The 25,394-nt window shown below is 34.0% G+C and overlaps 1 protein-coding gene across 3 annotated transcripts in view; it reads left to right on the plus strand.

The window, feature by feature from the left end:
* The first annotated feature begins 1,484 nt into the window (after positions 1-1,484).
* Positions 1,485-25,394, plus strand: part of Adgrb3 (adhesion G protein-coupled receptor B3) — a 673,514-nt gene continuing 649,604 nt past the window's right edge. The window contains exons 1-3 of one of the 3 annotated variants that reach the window (XM_015487894.2): positions 1,485-1,553; positions 2,983-3,148; positions 4,248-5,019. In XM_015487894.2, coding sequence (XP_015343380.1) covers positions 4,263-5,019 — 757 coding nt within the window. In that variant the 5' untranslated portion in view covers positions 1,485-1,553; positions 2,983-3,148; positions 4,248-4,262. Of the gene's footprint in view, positions 1,554-2,982; positions 3,149-4,247; positions 5,020-25,394 lie in introns of those variants that run through there. The other 2 variants (XM_015487895.2, XM_048805610.1) reach the window with 2 other exon arrangements.

The raw sequence follows: 25,394 nt of genomic DNA on the forward strand, positions 1-25,394 counted from the left end.
ACATCTATCATTAATCTCTATTTTTTCTCTAGATAAAAATAACAGAACTAACCAAAATGTTTTGGAGATATCGTGGTTCCAATCTCTGGAAGTTGAAATAAATAAAATGTTTCTTCTTTGTATTGCTGAATGTTCTTTGTTTTTTAAGAAAACGTGTTTGTTTTACAGTGTTTTGGATTTTGCCCTGAACATATAAACCATATTTTCTTTGCACATTTGCTTCAATGAATAAAAATTGTGGTAGTGAACCAAAAATGACACAAAACAAAAATGCCACCCAAGTTTCTCTCACTGGTGATTTGTTCCTGCAAACACCCTTAAAGCCAGCTGGGGAATGATTAACGTTTCCCTTACAGGGTTTTACTTTAAACACTCAGAAGAGAAAGCCTTGAAGAGGGTCATTCTATTAATATGTATTAAGAAGTAAAGAGCCAATTTTAATATTTCAAACAACTCTGGTGAATAAAAGATCACCTGTTTTCACTCTAACCTTTTAAAAAATATCTTGTTCTTGGCTACACAATCGCCCCAGGGAAGAGGAACAAAAAGAGGAATAAAAATACAGAAGAGTGAGGAGACAAAATGATGGGAAATTGCTTTATTCAACTTCACCTGTCGCTCAAGCAACTCACCCTTAGGAAGACTCCACATTTGAAATGAATTACCCTTTATGGTCTCCTCCCACCACATCACTGCACTATTTTAGCACTTGTTTTGCAAACCACCAACTGAGTCTACAAGTAGAGACATAGTAAGGAGTCAAAAGACATTTTTGCAGCCCATTTTTGAAGCTAGTTCATCAAATACTTCATCAGCCTACTGTTTAAGAGCTTAAATAAATAAATAAATAAATAAATAAAGGGGGGGGGGTTGAGGAAATTTATCTCTTCCTTCCCTCTTACATGGAGAATCAGGTCCTTCTCTTGCTTTTCCCGGGTTTCTTCCCACCCGTTCCCCAAACTTGTTACTAGGGAAACTTGAAAAAGAAAAAGATACACTAAGACCACAAAACAAAACAAAAGTTTTGACCCCACAACCACGATCCCATTGCCATGCAGAAAGCAATGCAAGATTCCCAACCTCGGTTGCCTCACCGCAGTCCCGACAAAGCCTGTACGGAGCCTGAACAAATAAGATGTTAATTGCAGCCTTGCTGAGAAAAACTACTATTGTTCCAGGCGAGACCCGCAGCAATGGGAGCTGAGACATGCCCCCCTCTGCAGCGGACTGGATCAATTCTGAATCCTGGTGCTGAAATGACAGCTCTCCCGCTGCGCAAGGTCCGTGCTGAAAAACAGAAAGAGAAAGATGATCAAGTCCAGCATTTACTTCCCACCCTTCAGACTGCAGGGCCTGTTCAAAAAACTGTATTTCCCTATTGAAGGTAAGGAAAGGGGTCCAGGGGTCACCTTCTCTGTGCGGGGGGCCGCCACCGAGGGGCTCTAGGCTTGGTGTGTGGGCAGGGAGAGCAAGGAAAGGAAAGGCTGTTGCTGGGACGCGTGCCTGTGCTGGTGTCTTAGAGCAAGAGCCTCTCTGAGCTTTCGGAGTGGAAGGTAAGGAAAGGGGTCCAGGGGTCACCTTCTCTGTGCGGGGGGCCGCCACCGAGGGGCTCTAGGCTTGGTGTGTGGGCAGGGAGAGCAAGGAAAGGAAAGGCTGTTGCTGGTGGATGGGGAGACTGCGAGCAAATCTGACTGCCTGCATTTACTTAAACGCAGCAGTTGAAAAGTTAGAGAAGTCTGGCTTTCAAGAAATGTGCTGGATCCGAAGGAATAGTTAGAGAGACCCGGAAAATCTGGTAGTTGTGCGTGATCGAGGTAATTTTATGGGGGAAAATTTTAGGTTAAAAGGAAGTTAAAGAGTAGGCATTGGGTCTTCTGTTGGGCAAAAAAAAAAAAAAAAAAAAATCAGTGGAGTGATGGCGCCGTCTATGTTCAACTAAACTAAAGTGTCACCCAGAAAATCAGTTTTGAGAATAGCTAAACTCAATGCCGGTTTGCTTCTCAGTAAGAGACAAATAAATAAATAAATAAATAAATAAATAAATATAACATCCTTGAAACCTCGGTGGACAACCCTTAGACACCCCCTTACCTTCAATAGGGAAATACAGTTTTTTGAACAGGCCCTGCAGTCTGAAGGTGTGTGTGTGTGTGGGGGGGGGGGGATTCAGTGATTCATTTTTTATTATTTAGAACAAAACAAGATTGTATAGCAAGGCTGGTTAAAAATAAGAAGCATTATATTTGAGATGCTTACTTGAGCAGGCATGAAAGTAAAATCCAAGCTATCTCCTCACTCTTTCTAATCTTTGATGAGCACAGCATTGCAGACATGCTCTGTCAAATAAATGGAAGCAAAAGTACCAATTTCATAAGGAAAAGATATTCGACCTCCTTTTGAGTTCCTTATTATAAAATGAAGCCCCCTTTCATGGATGGAATTCCTAATTTAGACACTTATTGTCACATTGGCTCTCAACGCCTACACACTATCCTGAAGAACACTGCGCAGACCTGCATTGCCTGCAAAGTGCTACAGTAAAAAAAAAAAAAAAAAGAAAAAAAAGAAAGAAAAGAAAGAAAAAGAATTAAATTATTTACAGAATTTCCTACAACTTTCCTCATTTGTTAATCTTTAATCTTTATTAAGAAGAAAGGCATTACTCATTCAGCTATATGCTTGAAACAGAGAACACAGTTTTGATAGTCCCAGCAGTTCTAGCGTTATTTTAAACTGCTGCTATATAGAGATTTAGAGTTGGGGCTGTTTTTGCCCATACCAAAACATAGAATTCAAATTATAATCTGTAAAATGCAGATCTATCTTCAGGGACTTTGGTCACTGGATTTGGAGTGCATGCGTTGGTGTGTGTTATGCAATGGGAAGGAAGAGAGTTTTATCCTTTGGTTCAAAGAGGACCCAAGCAAAAAAAGCATGAAAACTCTTAACTATCTATGTCTGTATGTCTGTCTCTGTTTACAGAACAGTGGAAGAGACTGCAGCTTAAAGACTTTTATAATTAACTTGGCATCACTTTTATCAGCTCAAAGGCTGAACCAAAAAGCAGTGTCATTTATTCTAAGAAATAACTTCTTAAAGGTTAAAGCTGAAAAATATTCAAGTTATTTTTGGATAACAACTTACAGAGGTAAATATAATCAAGGACTACTTTATTATGCAGGTCCAGGGTTAAAAATTAAAAAGAAGAGAAGAGGAGCTTTGGAGCTGTTGTTTGAAAGAGAGCTATTTGAAAATTGAAATCTACTAGGAAAGAAAATGCTAATATCTTTTATCTACCATGTGTAAATCTTAAGTTACAGTAGATAAGTCTAGACACAATAACCCTAATTTAAAAAAAAAAATTAAAAGAAGCCAGCTCAATTACTGCAGTTCTGGGATTTTTCACTGACATCGCCTTTGGATACAGATACTAATACAGTGATCCACTTTATGTATCCCAAGAGGGCATGTCACATTGAAATGACTGCCTCAAATCCTGGTTCAGTGGTGATGCTGAACAACAAGTCTTCCCTGTGTATCTGTCCATCTATGCCTTTTCTCAGATGGTGGCTTTAATATTCTACTAATCCACATGAAAGCTCTTGTTTTTGCACAGGAATTTCTTATCAGTTCACATGGTAGCCTCTGAAAAGGCAAGTAGGGGCATTTGGGAGATGATGTTCCATCTGGAACAAATTATCATTTGTGCTTTTAAAATTGTGGCTATAATTTATTGTAATTACTTTTCACATTTAAGAGAAAAGAAATAATGTGGTGACAGCTGCTCCCAGATTATCAGATTAGATTTTGTGTGATGTTTACTGCAGACAGAAGACTGAGGGAGAGAAACGTTTGTACAGATTGATTAAAAATGTTTCAATGATTAACATTTAGGTTATAATATTTTAAACCCCATGTTTTCCTTCTTCATTTGATAGAATGATAATGGTTGTGGAGGAAACCCTGGTGGATAAATTAGGGCATTCCTATTAATAATCTATTAAATGTTATTTTTAAATTGAATGTTGAGAATTTGACCATTGTGATGGGCCACTTGAGGGCGCTGTTCACACAGCAACAGATAATTTCCCAGCGTTATAAAATAAAAATTACCTGCCCTTTTTTATAAAAAGGATTTTTTTTTTCACTGAAATCTTGAAAACAGCTGGCTGTAATATTGGAAGGAGTTTATTTTTTCAATGCTTGTAGACTCCGACTTGCATTTTACTTTCATTGCCATTTTACAGGCCAAATGACATAGGATGAAGGCTGTTCGTAACCTGCTGATTTATATATTTTCCACCTATCTCCTGGTTATGTTTGGATTTAATGCTGCCCAAGACTTTTGGTGTTCAACTTTGGTGAAGGGAGTCATTTATGGATCGTACTCTGTAAGTGAAATGTTTCCCAAAAACTTTACAAACTGCACTTGGACGCTGGAAAATCCAGATCCAACCAAATATAGCATTTACCTGAAATTTTCCAAAAAGGACCTTAGCTGCTCTAACTTTTCCCTCCTGGCTTACCAGTTTGATCATTTTTCCCATGAAAAAATAAAGGATCTTTTAAGAAAGAATCATTCTATAATGCAACTCTGCAATTCCAAGAATGCTTTTGTTTTTCTACAATATGATAAAAATTTTATTCAAATACGTCGGGTATTTCCATCTGATTTCCCAGGATTACAGAAAAAAGGGGAAGAAGATCAGAAATCTTTTTTTGAGTTTTTGGTATTGAACAAAGTGAGCCCAAGCCAGTTTGGTTGCCATGTATTATGCACTTGGTTGGAGAGCTGCTTAAAATCAGAAAATGGGAGAACAGAATCATGTGGGATCATGTATACAAAATGCACCTGCCCTCAGCATTTGGGAGAGTGGGGGATCGATGACCAGTCCCTGGTTTTGTTAAATAACGTCGTGTTGCCCTTGAATGAGCAGACAGAGGGCTGCCTGACCCAGGAGCTGCAAACCACTCAAGTCTGCAATCTTACCAGGGAGGCCAAACGACCACCCAAAGAAGGTAAGTGCCCCCAAATTGGGGAAGATGGATGCCAGCAAGGGAGGGGGAGGCTTGTGGCATGGAAGTGACATGTGCTGTTTCAGTACTCAGACCTAATCATTTCTCCTTTGCTCTGCCATCTTTGGATTTATTTGATTTGTGGATCTACACTGATGAATGTCTCTTAAGCTTGTTTTAGGTCTCAAGATTTTGAAGATAGAATGGTGACAGTATAGCTCAGTGACATGCCTAGGAAGTGCAGGTGGAATATTCAGGATCAAAGAGATGCAGAAATGTGAAGCCAGGTTGTACTAGTGGTTGGCAGGGAGGAGAAGGAGAGAGAGAGGGGTGCCTTTTTTCAAGCTGCATCCTCTTAAGAGACCTACACACACATACCCCACCTGTGAAATGGATTTTCAGACTTCTCCCTTTTGCTCCAATCCAGCAAATGGTTCCTTTCGCTTGCTTTTCCCTGTGTAACTTATCCTTTTACCCCTTTGAGCTGGGTTGACATGACCAAAAGGTAACTCTCCAAGGCAAACCTGTTTGGACCAAGAGACTTGTTAACATCTGAAAATAGGGGTACCCGGGGCCAGACTTCTGTTTAAGGTGGTTTGTACAATAAACCTGGCACTCTTGCTCTTTGGTGGGCCAAGAGAAACACTGGGGGAGCAAACTGTCTGGGTCAGGTCTTGGGGTTATGAAATCTCCTGCAGGTTAATACACATTCTGATCTTTAAAGAATTGGGATCTGCATTTTGCAAGTGGTGTTTTGCTGTCTTCTCAGTTTCCTGTTGATATACACAGAGAGAGGGAACATCTCAGAGGTGAGCCAGAGGGAGGGGGAAAAAACAGTGCAACGGAAATGCGGAGAAAAAATAAAGTATAAGAGTGATTTGTGGCTTTCACCCAATCCTCAGTGGAAGAGCTATCAGAAGATTTGAGATTGTGGATTATGTTTAATAATGCAAGAAAGCATGACATATTTTGAGAAAATGACTTTCTTGTTTGGAAGGTTAATGGCTGTGTTCCATTCCTTTGAGGGCAGAGCTGATACATATTCCTTCTTACTCCCCATCCCTGCAACCAGAGAGTGTGTTGATTTCTTATGCAGGAAATGTTTTCTGATCACCACAAAGATCCCAGTCTGTGGAAAGGGACAGCCAAGCTCCAGTCCCTCTTTCCTCCCCCTCCCCCAACAGAAGTTGTCTTTGTGACCAATGTAAAATTGACACGTTGTTGGAGAATTTTCTTTAAGGGTAGCCAAGGCTTTGTAAGGGAGGGAAGGGGGAGGGGGCAGAGAAGAGCCTAACTTGTTTAATGCTGTTTCTCTGCTGGCTGCAATTTGGGGGATGGGAATTACTGTAGAGCAATGGCACAAGGGGAAAAGACCTGTTAAGAAAATAAATGCTAGCTAATGACAGTGACAGAAAGGTGAAAACCTTTCAAGATTTCTACAGGTCAGTGTTTCACTAACAGCTGTGACTGAAGAAAACAAAGTAGTTTTAAATTACAGGAGTTCTTTTCTCTGGTAAAAAATCCCAGAGAAGCACTTGCAACTGCAGGGATGGTATTTAACACCATTTAAAACTAATTAGTGTCCCCTAGAATAAGAAGCTACAGTACACACAGAAAATGTGATGTTACAAGCTGGCTAATAAAACCAATTAACATCAGAAACTAGAGTTTTTTGTCTGCTTTGTCGCCATTTTAATAAAATTTGGAAATCTATTTCTTTAATGGTTAAAATTCTATCAGCAGATTGACTGGTTATGACAGAGGAGAGAGAATCCACTTTTGCAGCTTTTCTTTTAATGAAAGATATCAAGGGGAAAAAAACCAAAGTTGTATGCATGATTTTCAACCATTTTGCTGGTCATGGTCATGAGATGTGGGTTAAGACAGTGCTAGAATTTATAGAAGTTGTAGTAGACAACCATTTGATTTGTAAGTGAATGAAAATAAGAGTAATTTTTAGAAATTAGATGTTTAAATCACATGGAAGAACGTATATTTCTTGTAGCTAATTGGATGTCAAAATGAAAATGGATGTTTCTATAGACAAGTAAATAATTATTTTGAAATTATTATGTTGATAGAGCTGAATTAGGAAATTTATATAACAAGGAGGAATTTATGTAGTATCAGTAAAATTGTATGGTATATATTCCCAGAAGTCTGAATTTTGTGCTTTTAATTATTTAGATACTCTGAGTCAGAAAGGTAAGGATAAGAAGTTCCTGGTGACATAATTGTAACTGATGTGTTTGTAGGTAATTCTTATAAAATATAGACTACAGAATTCTTGGACTCATTGAATGAATATATTGAATGAAATAAAACATATCTTGGCTATGAAACATTGTAGGAAAGGAATGTGAAAATCTAGACTCTTAATTTAGTCAAATTTATGCAAAGTATATTAAATCTTAAATATTTGATATAAATGATATATGAATTACAATGAAAGAATTATTTGATATCATTTCAAACAAACTATCCTATAATGATATTCATAGGGCTTGAGGTTAATAATTGCATATAGTTATATTGCTTATATTTAATTTAGTCAAGCTATCTTCTTATTATAATATTTAATTCTTGATTTTAAAATGCAGTTTTAAAATATTCACCTGTATTTTATATTACTTGATGTTTCACATTTTCTATGGAAAAACACCCAATAAGTCATCAAAGAAAGAAAGACAGGATTACTCTCCATAGTTTTTGATTTCCATTTTGTTCATTGTAATAAATATTGACTAAGAAGGCCTGCCTTGAGTAGAAATTTTTCTGCCTGTATTACTACATAGATTTGGCAGGAGAGTTCTCACACTTAATTCAATGCAACTCTAGATTGCTTTGTGTAATGCTAGTGGTGATGAAAAACTACTCCAAATGTTGAATATCATGATTCTCTCCATCGGAATTAAAAAATCATATTTTGTGATTGCTGAGGAAGCAATAAACTCTCTGGAATGGGATACCTACTTTGAGAGAGAATTTCTACTGCAATGTTCTTTAATAATACATGCATGTGCTGAAGAATTTCATAACCCTAAATGACAAGAAGAAAACTATTATAGTTTGTAGAAATACCAATAATTACAAAATACAACACATTAAATTATTGGATAGATGCTTCATTCAAATACTAAATTTTTGTGGATTTAAGATCTTCTTATTGAAGACCATATTCAACAAATTTGGAGGTTATATACTTATGGAAACTTAGTTATAATTTCCCCAGTTTTTATTTGAAATCAAGAAATTAAGTAAATTAAAAAAAATGAAAAATAATGATGTCATAGTTCAGGTAGTTTTTTAAACCTGTCTACATATAATGGATATATACGTGTACATAGGTTTCAAGATTTTGGAGATAGGGTGGTGAGGACAGTATAGCTCAGAGAGATGCTAAGGAAGGGTGGGTGGAATATTAAGAAAAAAAGAGATGCGGAACTGTTAAATATATGTATTTTAAGGAAACTCAGATAACATCAGTGTTTACCTGGTTTTCAGATACAAGTCTGGGGACATTTATTCATAAAACAATCTCAGTTTTCCTGAAGGTTTTAGTATACTTTAAAGGACTCTTTTATTGAAGATTCTGGACTGCATAGCTAAAATATAAAATGTGGCCTCAGATTTTATTTCTTACCCCTTCATTTAAAATAAATAATTAAAACAGTTTGAGCAGAAAAATCCCACACCCGTATATCTACATCACATAATGAGCCTTAATGGAATCTTTGTTTCCTACTTACATCAATGGCTCTACTTATGTGAAAGGAAATTGGGATCCCTGTATAGATTCCAGGAAATCTGAACACACACACTCACTTGTCTTCCCCCTTTGCCTCTGCTAATCCTTGACATTCCACCACCCAGGGGAAGCCTCAATCTGTGCCTGTCTAAACTTCAGCTCACATGTGTGCACACACAGGCATGCACACTTTTAGGCACATGCTTACAATCTTGAGGAATGTTCATTTATTTCCTGCTATTTTTGCCCTGGCGTTACTTTTTGAGCTGCCTTTCACCCTAGTCTTTCTACTCCTTTGATCTTATTTCCTTTGTGACTAACTTCCATGATCCCGCAATCTTTATCAGAACGTACAAAGTTGTACTGAATATGTTTTTCCTAAAATGTCACTCTAGGAAAGATAGCAAATCAATTATAATCAAAAGAATAAAAAATATACCACTTTAGGAGAGTAGTTGCCTTTTACTTCCCCCACTTAGGGGAAGATGAATACCATTCATTTCATTTCCAATTCCATTAATGTATTATTGATGGCAGTTCCTGATCTCTAAGGGTTTCTTTAATAACATTTTTAAAAGAACAAGAATGAAGTTTTGAGAAATATTTTAATTCAGTATGTTTATTTTAAAATATTAATAATTAATATGATTTGCCTTACATGACCATCTAAAAAGAAATAGTGGTAAGAGAATGTGTCAGTTTCTGTCTTCATTTCTCTGTCTAGTTCTTTCTTCTTGAACAGTAATAATATTTCTCAAATGCTCTTTTCCAGAATTTAAGATAAACATATACGATCACTTTTTAAGAATGTGGGAAAGATTATTTGCACATTTAGTTCAGTGCTTTTTTATTAATTCTTGACTGTTAACTATAAATATAGTAAGAGCAGAATATCGATAAAATTGGGCTGGGGTTGTAGCTTAGTGGTAGAGTGCTTGTCTCAAACCTTTGAGGCACTGGGTTTGATCCTCAGCACCACATTAAATAAATGAATAAATAAACAAATAAAATAAAGATATTGTAAAAACAAAGATAAAATAATAGGTCTGGTCAAGTAAAATGCCATAATTTTTCCATTTTATTATCTTAGAATTTTGGAAGATAATTTAGAAAGTAGTTCATATATGTAGTGTGTAATGGAAAAAAAATCTCTATAATGATGCAGCATATTTTTTGTAAGCAACAGATAGAAAATATTAAGAGGGACGTTAAAATGGAAGTTAACTGTGCTGTGTACATAGTTCATGTGCCTTGATTGCACATCTCCCAATGTGCATTTCAGCAAGATTTTATTACAGCTATAGACAAACATAATTGAAATTAATTTTTCCCCAAAATTGAGATAGGAATTTTACTTTGCTTAGAATCTAACTTCATTTTATCCTTCTTTTTACTTCATTTCCTACAAGAATCAATTATATTCTTGAACTGATATTTTGATATAGCTAATTCTATCAAGTATAGCTATCTTTATAATCAGTCTGGTATTTGTTACTTACAAAAGTCAACCAGGCCTTGAATCAGAAATCACAGTTCTTTAAAAAGTAAACTTGTCTTTTTTTTTTTTTTTAGCATATTTACAAGGTTTTTAGATCATGAAGCAAAGAGCCATACTTTAATCTGCCTTTCCACATGACTGTTACTTTGTGCTACTATTTTTTTCTTCTCATATTTGTATGGCTCAGTAATGCTTCTTTTTCAGGGTACAGAAAAATAGGAAATTACATCAAGAATGAAAGAAAAAAACTAATAAAATTAATAGCTTGGGATACTATAGTTCTTGTCAGTGCCTGTGGAAATTTCTTCTCAATTCAATTAGCTAATAAGATATCAGAGGAGTATTAAACTTTTCTAGGTGTGTCACTTCATTGAAATGAAAAGAATAATTTGTTGTATGGTAGACTTCAGTCCTAAGAATGACTCAGACAATTGTAGCACCTTGACAAATGACAGCACTTGACTTATTAATAAAATGGGAGTGATACCTATCATAATGAAATGTTGTGTCAAATGACATTGCACATATAAAACACTTGGCACATTTCTCAATTTTGTGAGGGCCTTTATAAGTATCAACATCTTTTTTTTCCCTATCAAATCTTCTCCAATATCTGATGGATCAAAATAATTTCTGATAAAAAGATCACATTACACTTAATTATTTCACATTACATTTCAGACATTTTTTAAAAAAATATTTTTAGATGTAGATGGACACAATACCTTTATTGTTTATTGTTTTTATATGGTGCTGAGGATCGAACCCAGTGCCTCACACATGCCAGGCAAGCACTTTACCACTGAGCCAAAACCCCAGCCCCTATTTCACACATTTTTATATTCTTATACAGTTTTCTTCTATGTGTTTAACATTATAATTTTTATAATTTGTGCATAATGGCATAATCTATACATGGATGACATGTGTCTAGGATGGAAAATGTTAACATCAAAAATATTAAACTGAATTCCCATAGTGCGCCACATGTTTTGTTGTTGTTTTGGGCTTTTTGTTTTGCTTTCTTTTACCTCTTAACTAATTTTCCATATACAAGGTTGGGCTCCATTTTATCTTTACTTTTTCACTTTTGGATTGGGGAAGGAGTGACAGCAAAGAAGTGACTTTAGTCATCACTCTGTGATGCTATTGACAATTGGACTTGCAAAGTTTTGAGAATCATTGTAACCTTGTTTTAAATGTGGGAGAGTTTGTGTGTGTGTATGTGTGTGTGTGTGTGTGTGAGAGAGAGAAAGAGAGAGAGAGAGAAGGAGGGAGGGAGAGGACATAAGGGAGAGAGAGGTACTTTCATTGGTTTAAAAACTTTCTTTCCTTGGTATTTTCATTGTTATACAGATATTCATTTATTTAGGAATTAGGAGTCTACTGAGTACTTAGCCCTGATGTATTGTGTATAGAATCCTTTCATTAATGAGTGTAAACCTGGGGTATAGAATGGGAATTTGGTTTGGAAATCTTAAGAAAGGTTTCCATTATTTGTATGTGAATATGAATGAAACTCTAATGAACAGATTGAATTCAAAGGAATGCTGTTAATAATAAAATAGTTTGGTTTAGAAAGTGTAGTCTCCGGTATGATAAATGGTAGGTCCGTACATTAAACATGGGTTCTCTTAACATCCTGTGCATTGTAGGTGAAATAAATATTTACTGGGAAATTTCTGACTGAGTTTGAAACTGCTCCTGATATTCCCTTGTGAAGCAGGAATTTATTTAAGTATGTCATTTACAGTTGGTACAGTTGTGAATCTTCTTCCTGTTTCTCATTTGTCTCATGTATCATCCTTGTATGGTATTTAGTATATCAGGTTGACTTTACCCTATCTTTTAAATTCTGTTTTAAAAAACTGATTTTATTCTTTGGCTATAAACCATAAAGAGTTGATAACAACGATGTAGATTGTCACTTAATTATTTGAACTTGTCTATGAATTTAGGACAGTTAACAAAGACTGATTAAGCCTCACAGATGTGCGTACATTTTGTATGAGATAAAGAAAAGGCAGCATAGCATTTCCACATCTTTATGTTGTTCTTCATGTATATTGATGACTAATACTGGAACTGATCTAGTTGGTACACTATAAATCATTCTAGGTCTAGAGAGGGATCTTTTGGTCATCACTACTGATGGGCAGCAGAACTATTGAAGTTAAATTGTTTCCAAGTATTTTAATCTTTGCCAAATTATACAAAATGAAGATTATGTTTTGATATTTTGCTTGAAAGGGAATTATATTGAAATGCTAGTCTATATTAAAACATTGAGATAAAAATTGTTGTGACTTTGCTGGTATTTCCCTCACGGAATTTTGGTCAGTTATTATAGACCACTGAGCCTCAAAATCCTCTGTAAGGCTTACATATTCAGATATTGAAAAGAAAGCAAAACATTATTAGTAGTAATTTGAAGATTCTAATATTTTTTAAATCAAATTATAATATGTCATTTGTAAGACTCCACACAATGCTGTATGCTCTATATGCAGTTACCTTTGCAACTATGATGTAGGAATTTTATTGACTTGCAGAGAATGACTTAGCAACCAAGTTGCTAATGGTTAATAAAATATTTAGTTTGCACAGAAAGTGCAGCAAGTAATAAATGCATAGGAAAAACATGGATATGCAGCAGTTAATCTTAAAATTAATTGAGTGAATAAAAGCTTTTTCCAAAATTATGTTTGTTGATGAGCATTTTCCCCTAAACCAACTACCTATTGCATATTCATTATGCCTAGGACATATGAAATGTGAAGGCAAATGGTTTTTGTTTGAATTCTACCATATTAAATGAAAATGAAATAATTTACCTGCTGACCTAGTCCTGGATATATTATTCTCAAATTATTTCTTAAATAGCAAGTTTCTTTTGGAACAGAGTGTTGTTTGGAAAAATAGAACAAAATGGGCATAAGAATGACATTAGAACACTAATGGAACCAGATTGCAGTATTTAGAATAGTGTTAAGTTCACTCAGACATTATAAAAAGCATTAAGGAAATTGGGGAGTCGACCAGAGAAGGATAACTAGGTGAAATCACTTTTTAGCAATAGGTATGTTTAGGTAATAGGAATGTCTGGAAATATTTGTTTCCCTTGGTAATGTACTCTCCTGGTGAGTTACTATTGGTGTTCCTTCCTTTTAAGGTGATTAAAAAATCTATAAACTTCAAAAAATTAATTTCGGCACTTGAATATCTTAACAGTAATAATTTGTTCTCCAATAAAACACATTTTGAAGAAAAACTTCATATACATATCTCCTCTAAGAGAGTAGAGAATTTTATAAATTAACAGAATATAATAAAATATGGCATTCAGTAAATGCTTTCCAGTTTGCAAAGTGTTATTGCACATATTGTTTTATTTGGACAATAGCTATGTGAGTCATATATTATTTTTTCCATTAGCAAGCATCAATTAATGCAGAAAATGCTAAAGATCAGTGTCTTCATTTTTCTAAGACAAAACACACAAGTTGGTTCAAATGAAAAACTGGAACACTGGATAGCCATAGATTTTTTTTGTTGTTTCTGAAGCACTTGAATTTGAATCACAAATTGACAGTTATAAGGCTCTTTCAACATTACTAAGTCCAAATCTTATGCAATCAATATAACCCTAATATGCAGATATATAATGGGAATGTGATTTCATCTGAACACAACTCATTTCGGAATTTATATTGAATAGCATCTCTATAATGTAAAAAAGAGTCCCCATGACAGAATCATGTGGGAATATTTGATAGATTTAATCATTTTAAAAATTACCTGGAATCTACCCAGGAAAATAATCAATCTATACTTTGCTATAGCACTTAATGCAGACTAGCCTTACAAATTAACTTTGATTCATTAAATTATTGTTCTAGTCACTATGTGTTATTGAAATAAATATGGGTCTCATTTTTTTGTTTGTTTGTTTTCAGTCTATACGTGTTAATGTGTTTCAGGTTTAGGATCTGTATAGATTTATAAGATGATCTATCTTGGATTTTTACCTCTTTATTATTACCTGGGGAAGTCTGTGTTTTGGAGAATCAATGTCTTTATGTTTTTTTGGTTATCTTATGGTATGCTGACTTACACATGTTGAGGGTAGAAGAAGAGCAAGGCTAGGGTGTCTTCCTCCAGGCTCCTCTCTGGTGGTTTGCTGTGGGTAGAGTATGTGCCTCTGTTGGAGGTAATGTTTTCCATCAGGCCACTTCTTTTGAGGCTCTTGTAGCCACTCTCAGAACTGAACTAGCAAGATCTGTAATGTATTTTCCTCTCAGATTGACAGTATCTCTTAATTGACAGCATCTATTTCCTCCTAAAACCCTAAGACAGAGGTGTACAATTGTTATAGTGAGGTGATTTCTGATCACCTCTGAGAATGACCTGAAACCAATGTTTCAAATTTTCAGACTTCCATTTAATGTGCAAAAGGCTATGTAGAATACTACATCTTTTTGCAGATTGTCACATAGACAGTCAAAGTGAATACGGAAATAAATGATAGTAGTAATAATATGAATAACTTAAAGAATTAATGAAAATTAAAATCAATTAACCAGTTTATTTTATCTCAATTGTAATTTTTATATTTAGTCTACACTTAGTATATACATGTACACATCTTTATATTAATAATTCCTTTCAATTTAGAGTCTTCAAAAGTTTTGCTATATTGACCTGTTTTTTGAATGTCTAGCTTTGTATATACCAATTATACATTGTTTTCAATGCTAATGTGACACTGGAACATTTGAACTTCCCTGAACATTCAAAAATATTTCTGTGTGATTGACAAGTAAAAATAAGTTACTTCAAAACTCTCAAATAAGACATGAAAATTCCTGACAGGTGAAGATTTAGTTCTAATTTTATATCATTATAAAAATATAAAGATAAAATGAAAATGGAATTTTCATTGCTAATTCAATTTTATTTTGCTTCTTGTTCTTACTATCCTTCTCAAAGCAAATAAAGAACAACAACAGCAGCAACAATAACAACACACACACACACACACACACACACACACAAACATTTTTGAAATTACTTCTTTGTTTTATTCCAAAGAAAAAAATCATGGCAGCTAAACTTAGAATTTCATAAGTAAAATTACAGTATTTTATTTTTTCTTTATGATTATCTGTTGCCTTTTTATAGCCACAAAGGAGCACAAGAGATAAAGAACTGTCTGAAAAACAACGAAAAACAAAGACTCATCTTTGTCTTTCTGAACTTATTCTGATACACAAATTTATTATATTTTTTAATTGGTAACACAATAACCAAAGTTAAGTGTACATTGGATATTTTGGAAATATTTTTTCTATATTTCCTACTCATAATAATATTGGAAAAGAAGGCACCTTGGGAAGACAAAAGTCTGTTTACTTATATAATCTTTCTATATAAATCTGGCAGACTTGCAAAGATCTGCTTCTGCACAGTAGACTGAGAAATTACAGTTTATTTTGGCTCCCCGGAGAGGTCAGTGTCCTTTACAGACATGTTAGCTTGTGGTCAGCTTTCTTTGGCAGACCTCGGGTTTTGAAACTTAGAAGATGAACAGTGTATATTTTTTAAGTGATGCTTGAGAAACTAACCAGTTACAATGGCCTTTTTTAAATTTTCACTAAGCTTTACTTTCATATATGAGAAAGTAATTACCTCTGTTCCAGTTGCACAGAATACAATCTTTTAATGCCTTGCTTGAAGTGTATTAAAATTCTACTCTCTTAAAAATGTATGGCTTTTTTTCTCGTTAGTGGTTTCCGTGGAATTTTCCAATGACTATATTTTGGTGTTCAATTGGTTACAAAGGGCATAAATGAGTTCTAGGCATAATAAATATTGCATATGCTTGCCTCTGGCCTCTGCATCCTCAGACCACAGAAACCACAAAAATAGATCTGTGGGAATTTAGAAGCAGAGTAGAAGTTGATCCACTAAATCAAAGCACTGATTTAGAAATAAGTAAATGGTAGGATATGAAATAATACAACCTTTTCCCCTTAGCAGTAGAACTTGATTTTGTCTCTCTAAATTAAAGCTAATATTTAAGTCCATATGTAGGGGTATCTTGGTTGAGGTGGTCAGGAGGCACAGAAGCCTGCCTAATCAGTCTTTCTTTCCTTCCTGTGTTGGAAAACCACTGAAGAAATATAAATCTTAGTCTCCCCATGATGCTTTGCAGAAGAAATTAATGTTACAAACGCATTTCCTCTGAGAAACCATTGTTTTCATTCTTATTATCACCAAGAATGTGTAACAACTACCATTTTGGTTTTTACTATGTTTTGCTCAGAACAAGATTCATAACTTGTTTAGATCAAAGGGCCCATATACTTGCGGTCAATTTTTCTCTATACCCTGCTTCCTGCTACCCAGCACAAAACTCTGGTTTGTCTTGGTCTGACTCCCAACCCACATGCAAGCCCTTGGCCTTCTCTGTGTGCTTCTCAGCTCTCTTTGGTCCCTCTTGGGAAATACCCATCAGTGATCTCGGCCAGTTCTCCATCGTGTCTCATCCTGTCTGGTGGGTATTGGCTGTCTCTCTCCCAGGCATGTATTTGTGTTCCTCTGACAGAGTGAACTTACAGTGAAGCCATTCTGGGTTCAGGCCAGAGGTGAGATTCCTTCTTATCTACTCCATGCTACACTTGTCCAGTAGGAGACCTGCTCATGACCTACCTCTTATTTCTATCATTGCAAACACTTTCTTCAAAATATACTTAGAGCCAGTTTGCCTTGAGAATCCATGTGGAACATGATGGAAGCACCACATTTCTCCATCTTTCTCTCTATTCTTTTGGACATGAAAACACTTGCATCTTATATCATATACTCCCAAACACCCCTTTCCCCCCAAAATTAACTTACTCTAAGCAAATTTCTTGCTCACATACTAGTTTTCCTAGCTAAATATGAATATTTGTTTAGAATCCTTTTAACTCTGTCATTGATAAATATTCAGAAGCCCTAATTTAAAATTTTTGTTAAGTATTATGTTTGTGTTGTTTTCATTCTGGCTCTCCCTTTTATTGTTTGTTTATTTACTTTTGTCATCAATAAGTCAGTTACAAACTGCCAAGTTTCTTGGAATAAATGAAAATTATTAGGGCAATGAAAGATATTTTTAATTCCTCTGATTATTCACCCATAATGGATGCCCACAACTGAAGAACATTTCTAAGTAGACAGTAAAAAAACTTATTAGCATTGACATTCCGTTGGTATTGTCATTAATACTCTTCACCAAATATTTTCAGACTTCTGCAGTTCTGGGCACATAGAGCAATTGTGTTTATTGACCACTAATTTTTGTATGGGACCATATGAATGTGTCCAGTGAACTGTGCGCAAAACTGATGCTGCTTACTTCTGAGCTGGGTCATTGCATTTCTGAAGTAAGACCACAAAAGTCTCTTTATTTCTGGCATGAAGACCTGTACCTAAAGAGAAAGGGCTTTTCTATTAGCCAGAGTTGTTGAAATGCTAAAGTGAGAGGATCCCTTGCTCCAAGCTCTTGCAAATCTGTGATGGCTGTGAAGCATGAACAAGGAATAATTTTCCTCTCTGGAAACATTGAGTATTTTTTTTCTTTTTATTGCAGCTTAACCTAGCCTAATGTGACTTATTCAGTGTCTAGTTGAGGAGGAATAGTCATTATGATTGTGCTAAAAGGTGTTTAAGGCTGATGTGTTCTGTAATTCAATTCTGATAATGTGATGGCCATGTTAGTGTGTCATATTTTGGTGAATGGAACTCATCTATGTATATTCAGGTAGCTGTATCTGAACTTTCTTTAACATTCTGGAATTCAATTTAGCTATTTATGAAAATGTTCTTGTTTTAGTCTGGTTAGAATTAGTTGATACTATTTTATCATTGATTTCTAATTTCATTGCATTATGATCTGATAGAATACAGGGTAGTATCTCTACTTTTTTATATTTGCTAAGAGTTGTTTTGTGGCATAGTATGTGGTCTGTTTTAGAGAAGGATCCATGTGCTGCTGAGAAGAAAGTGTATTCTCTCGTTATAGGATGTAATACTCTATATGTCAGTTAAGTCTAAGTTATTGATTGCATTATTGAGTTCTATAGTTTCTTTGTTCAGTTTTTGTTTGGAATATCTATCTAGTGATGAAAGAGGCCAACCTCCTTGATAAGACTCCTTTGACACAAGAATTAAAATCAAGAATCAATAAATGGGATGGACTCAAACTAAAAAGTTTCTTCTCAGCAAAAGAAACAAACTTTGGGGTGAATAGAGAGCCTATATCTTGAGAGCAAATCTTTACCCCTCACACATCAGACACAGCACTAATCTCTAGAGTATATAAAGAACTCACAAACCTAAGCATAAAAAAAAAAACAAATAACCCAATCAATAATTGAGCCAACGACCTGAACAGATACTTCTTAGAAGATGATACACAATCAATCAACAAATATATGAAAAAATGTTCATCATCACTAGCAATTAGAGAAATGCAAATCAAAACCACTCAAGATTTCATCTCACTTCAGTTAGAATGGCAGCTATTATGAAGACAAACAACAATAAGTTTTGTCGAGGATGTGGGGAAAAAAGGTACACTCATACGCTGTTGGTGGGACTGCAAATTGGTACAGCCAATATGGAAAGCAGTGTGGAGATTTCTTGGAAAACTGGGACTGGAACCACCATTTGACCCAGCTATTCCTCTCCTCGATCTACACCCAAAGGACTTAAAAATAGCATACTACAGGGACAAAGCCACATCAATGTTTATAGCAGCACAATTCACAATAGTTAAACTGTGGAACCAACCTAGGTTCCCTTAAATAGGTGAATGGATAAAAATAATGTGGCATATATACACAATGGAATATTACTCAGCAATAAAAGAGAATAAAATCATGGTATTTGCAGGTAGATGGATGGAGTTAGAGAAGATAATGCTAAGTGAAGTTAGCCAATCCCAAAAAACCAAATGCCAAATGTTTTCTTTGATATAAGGAGGCTGATTCATAATGGGATAGGGAGGGAGAGCATGGGAGGAATAGATGAATTCTAGATAGGGCAGAGGGATTGGAGGGGAAGGGATTGGGCATGGGATTAGAAATGATAGTGGAATGTGATGATCATTATTATCCAAAGTATGTGTATGAAGGCATGAATTGGTGTGATATACTTTGTGTACAACCAGAGATATGAAAAAATTGTGCTCTATATGTGTAATATGAATTGTAATGTACTCCACTGTCATATATAAATAAAAAACAAAGAATTAGTTGATACTAAGATAACTACAAAAAATCTTATGAGACCATTCTTTCAACATTTGTTCAAAAAGTTTCTTGAGTATTTTTTTTCTTTTTTTTTTGTATTTTAAAATTAGAGAAAGAGGGTGTTATGGTCTTTTTCTGTAGAGCCGTGATTGTTGCATAACTGTGGAAAACATTCCTTCTAGCATGGCAGTTCTTGCCAAGAGGTACAAACTTGTTCTGCTCTCTGATTCTTTGTCCTTTCCTTCTGCCTACCTTCCTTTTTCTGTTCTACTTTGTTTTCTTTCTTTCCGTCTCTCTCCCTCCCTCCCTCTCTTCCTGTCTTCCCCTTTGTTGCTTTATTTTGTAGATATGTTTTATTTATAAATCTTGGTGTATAGAAATTGTGGTGATTTCCACAGGATCTGTTATTAATATACATGTAGTTGTTTTTTGTAAACAAATATTTCTATAGTAGTTCATGGGGCATTTCTAACTAAGTACTGCTTCATTAATTTTAACAATTTTCTTGTGAGATTAATTATGTAGCAATAATTAACCTCCCCTTTGAGTAGGTGGGCTTTTGTCACTGAAGAATTCTTCCCTTCCCTGAGAGGTGGGAGGGGAAATAGACTGATGTAAACTTTAAATGGGCCTCTGCTTTTCTTACTGGGGAGGGAATAGTTCTGCCAATGCTAGTAGCATGCTGGCAAGCCTGCTCAGGGGCAGTGCTTTTCATCTATTTTCCTGGCTTTTCTATTCCAAGAAGTTTGGATTGTGATGTGCTCATTAATTATATGAGATATGCTCCAGGAGTCAAAGAAGAGTATGCAAACCATTGAGCAACTGAAAAATTAAAATAGAAAACAAGTGCTTTCTTCTCTTTATTTTATTTATTATTATATATTCTGAAGAAAATTCAAGAATGGAGCAAATTACCTGTTCATTTCCTACCTGTGTGTATATCTCATACATATACACATATTTATACAACTATTCCGCATTGAATGCTTACAATTGTTACATGCTTATATAATGTGAAAAGGACACTTTTCCAAAGTTTGAAAATATTCCTTGTTAAAATGCATTTACTGACTACTAAATATACATTTAAGAGAGAGGATCATAGGAATGACAATAAATAAAAAAAATAGAAATATATTGCACCTTTTTAATAAATGCATTCCAGTTAGTATTCTGTGGATTTCTATGGATATATTAAAGTTTTAAGAATGAATTTAAGGGTGAATTTAAGGGTGAATCGTTTGCCAATTATGTTTCTAAAACTTGAAAACAAGTTTCAATTTGAAAAAAGAATTCTATGTTTAAGCTCTGAAGAATGCTCACTTATAATGTTATAACAAAATAAGTCTTAAATTCTCTGTAACCATTGATTTTTCCTTAGAAACTGTGTTAAATACTAGATTCCACATATCCCATAGCTGTAAATTCGGTTGTTTCAGGTTTTAGATATTTCCTTATGAAAGTTATTTTTAATATGTATATATATTAAAAAAGAAAGTCATTATATTATATATATATATATATATGTGTGTGTGTGTGTGTGTGTGTGTGTGTTTATATATATATATATATATACACACACACACACACACATATATATATGTATAAAGAAAGTCACTGCAAGACACACCATGTTATGGTGATAAGGAATCAGAATCCTGGGTTCAGATATTGGCTTTTTCATTTCCAACTCTGTGGCTTTCAGAATATGACACACATCTCTAAACTTCATGGTTTGTTGTTGTTGTTGTTGTTTTTCTTTTCCTGTGAAGAGAAGCTGATTTTGGTGAGGAAGTTGGGAGATTGAGAGGTGGTGAATGTAACATAGGTGGACACATACACACAAAACACATCAATGCCTGGACTGTTAGTACAAGCTGAATAAATGTTTAATTTCATTAGTTAGATGACTTGAATACTTTACAACTTGTTTCTGTACTACAACAAATACAATTTTCATTCATAATAAAAACTAATTCATTTATTTATAGGCCTTGTAGAAATTAACATATCTCTTGGATTGTTCAGTCTACAGAAATGCACTGTTTCTTTTACTCTTTATTTTCCTCTGAATACATATGTTCCTAAGAAACATCATCTGAATTGACATACCTATTCTCCTTTACTCCTCATTTAAAAAAGAACCATTCTCTTCACACATTGCCATTTTTTTTTCTTTCAAAATGAAATCAGTGATGTTTGATTTGATTTGGCCACCTAATCAATATCATGTTCTGAATATTTTCTTGACAGTATGTACATCCCTTTGATCTAGTTGTTTCTTAATAATGTTAGAATCTAAATGGATTCATATTATATGGTTATATCAAGTTAAAAGCTGTATTCATATTTCTTTCTAAGGATTGGTATACATGTTAAAATAAAAGAAGCTATCATTATGTCTTGGTGTTCCATGAGTCTCTTTTCCTTATGAGCGATCAGTTTTTCTTGAGAAATATCTTACTCACTGCCTCCTTTTAAAAATTTATTCATAGGCTTAATGTAGGAAAATAGCAGTAAAATATGAATCCACATTTCATTTTCTGAATAATCATTCTTTTTTATTTTCAATTTCGTTAAGCTTTTACTTTTGGACATTACAAACAATAGTTAGAAATATGAGGCTAGGTTTGTAACTCTATAGTCCTTTGATTCTGAGAAATTTTGGATTAGAAGATTGAAGAACTGCCTTCTGGGTGAGATTTTGCCATTAACATCAGCAATTTTGGGCAAGTTACATCTTTTTTTTTTTTTTCTGACAGTTGTAGTTTGCACTTTTATAAACATACAAAGGATCATCACAGGATTGTATGGGAAATAAGACTACAAAATATGAAAGCCATTTAGAAGTTAGAGAGTGGTATCCAAAATGTCGTTGTTATTATTGTTTCCAACATAAACTAGTAAATGTTTTCTTTTTATTAGTTTATTTCATGGGGATATATGGGAAGTAAGGGTTTGTCTTGTAATGATACAAATCACAAATTGTTGGATGATGTGCTGGGCTTGACATTTTTAACTAAGATTCTGATCTTCTGTTGAGAAAACATTGATTCTTTGATTTTGCTTTTAATTTTTTATGTCAATGGAAGGAGCAAGAATTTCAGCTTGATTTTGAAGCATTTCAGAGCTTGATTCCTAGCTCCCCTTCCACTAGCTATGTGATTCTTGGCAGTTTGTTTCATATCTGTGAACCACATTTTCTTCATGTATAAAATAGAGGGCAAATCTGTGCAACTTCTTTATTTTTTAATGTACTCTGTACAAAAAGAAAACAGGATTGATGTGCACATAATGTAGGAATGGGCCATTCTCTTAATTCAGGTTTTTAAAAGTAATGCATACCTTAAGTATAGGTTGCTCACAGTAAATGAAGTATAATGAGTTCAGTTTTATTCAGCTCCATCTTTCATCATCTGTAGATGAAGTTCAGAAATTTAATGAATCACTTCATAATAAGCTTCCACTCTTACATCAGTCAGACAAGCAACTTAAAAATAAACACATCTTTTTTTTTCCTTTTGCTTCCCAAAGTCAAAAGATAGTATTAGAGAATAATAAACATAGATGTAGTCTTTTTGAAAATTTATGCTAAGTGTTAAAAGAAACTGGGGGAAATTTAAATTTTATAGACTTTTTTTTCTAGGAAGCAAAGGCACCACAAATAAGCATGGGTCTCTGTTCCATATTAAGTTATTAAAAGTTAAATGTATTAATTTTTAAGTAATGCAATTTAGGTGAATTACAAACAGACTAAAATATGGAATAATGTAGGTAGAGCTCCTTAATTTCATGAAGTATTTTTGTATTATTCCTGAAATTTACAGGAATCTGTTCTCTGCAGGTCTTAGGTTGAATATTTAAGAGGACAAATATAATCTAGTAGCAAGCTATGGTGTAGTTCCGATGTGATTACTCAGCAAATTTAGTAGATAAATGAAACACCTAATTTCTACCTAAAATACTTTTGAAGACTTTTGACAAATGTAATTACTTGCTAAAACTTTTTAAAAACAGTTTTATGCCTTTGAACAAGTGGAACAATATTAACAGGTGAAACTGTATTCTGATTTCTTATATAAACCTTACTATTCAGGTTTTATCAGCCTAGCATATTTATTTTGACTAATTATAACTTGCTAAAACTGCCTTTGCACAATAAAAATCCTAATGTAATAAAATTTTCTGTTAAATTGTCACTGGTGGGGAATGGCTACTTAGGAAATGGATTCTTAGAAATTTACCATCAGCACTGGGTGTTTTAAAGAGAATGCAGATGGAACAAAACGGACACTAACCAATACTTTTTTATTTCTCCGTAGACTTCTTTACTTATGTATTATATGATCACAATGTCAATGAATCCCTTCCTTGAGCCAAGCAAAATCTTAGGTTTTAGGCTTCCTGAGAGTCCCATAATATACCTAATATAACTATCATTTTCCAGATGAAAAGCAAGACAAAAAGAGGTTAAATGACTTGCTCAGTGCCCTTTCATGAAGGGGCAGAGCTAAATTCAAGTACATGCTCTTAGCCCTTGCCCTATACCACCACTGTAAAGATAAATGCAATCTAATATTTTTCAGTAATCCAAAAGTCACTCAACTCAGGCAATCCTTTATAACTACATTAAAATATAATAAAATTTTAGTTTAAGCATTTCAAAGTATATTTCCTCAGATATGTTTAAGTAGCTCCATTAATGCTCCTTCCAACATTTTTTCCCAAGCTGTAGGTTGCATTGATCTACAGTAATAATGGTGCTTTCTTCTTTTTATCAACAAGTTGTTTATTCAGAGAACTCTTATGGCTCCCAGGAAACCTCCAAGTGATTAAAATTGGGGCATTAAATTTTGACCTGCTTTGAGACATGCAAAGCTTATAAAATGCCTTTTGCTCATTAATATAAAATTTTTAAATATTTTCAATTAATGTAAATGTTCATTTAGATATAGATATTTTTTTTTAACATTTTGTTCTAGAAAAATATGAATGTCTTAGGTTAGGGGGGCATAGATGTGAAATACTTTGCAATTTAATTGCTTTGAACTTCATTTAGCACCACATTAACACAACTAGGTACTTAATCTTCTCTGTAATTATGATTGTAGAAGATCAAAATAAAACTAGAGTTACAATTATCTTTTCTTTATAAGTTGATGATTTTAAGTTGGTAAGATGCCATTATATTCAACAAAATAGTTTACAGTTAGATTAAGGTTCTCTAATACTGGAAGATACAAGTTATATATAAAAACAAAGAGAGGTGAAAAGTTCATTCCCCAGCTCTAGGAATATTTTGTTTAATTTTTTGTCTTTAAAATATATATATTTTTTAAAGTCTAAACTTTTATTTACCTGGGCACTGAAAATGAATACTGTCTTATTAGGAATAGATAATACAATCTTGAAAAATTCTTTAAAAAAAATATTTGTAGAATTTTCTTAGTCCTGGCAACTATTACTGAAAATCAAACTGATTCAAACTTTTTTAAAAATGATAGTGATTCAGTATTTTAGAGTGTAAGAGTTTCCTGAGAGGAAGTAATCAAAACAAAATTATTTTTCTTCATAAAAAGAACAGCTACTTCATTTATTTCAAGCAGGGTAATTCAGAGACTTTTATGTAGGCCAGTGTTAGTCAGAAGCTAAAGAAATAAGATAATTTTAAAATTATTATCAGAAAAATACATCAGAAAACTTGTTTTCCTTCCATTTTCTCTTCATTTATTTATTTTTTATTATCTTGAATATCTTTATATTTACATGTATTAGGAAAGCATATTCTCCCTTAAGTAAATTTTAGTCTGAATTTTATTGATTTTTAATGTATTGT

The sequence above is a fragment of the Marmota marmota genome, unplaced genomic scaffold (assembly GCF_001458135.2).
Source record: "Marmota marmota marmota unplaced genomic scaffold, marMar, whole genome shotgun sequence".
NCBI classification, from domain to species: Eukaryota; Metazoa; Chordata; class Mammalia; order Rodentia; family Sciuridae; genus Marmota; species Marmota marmota.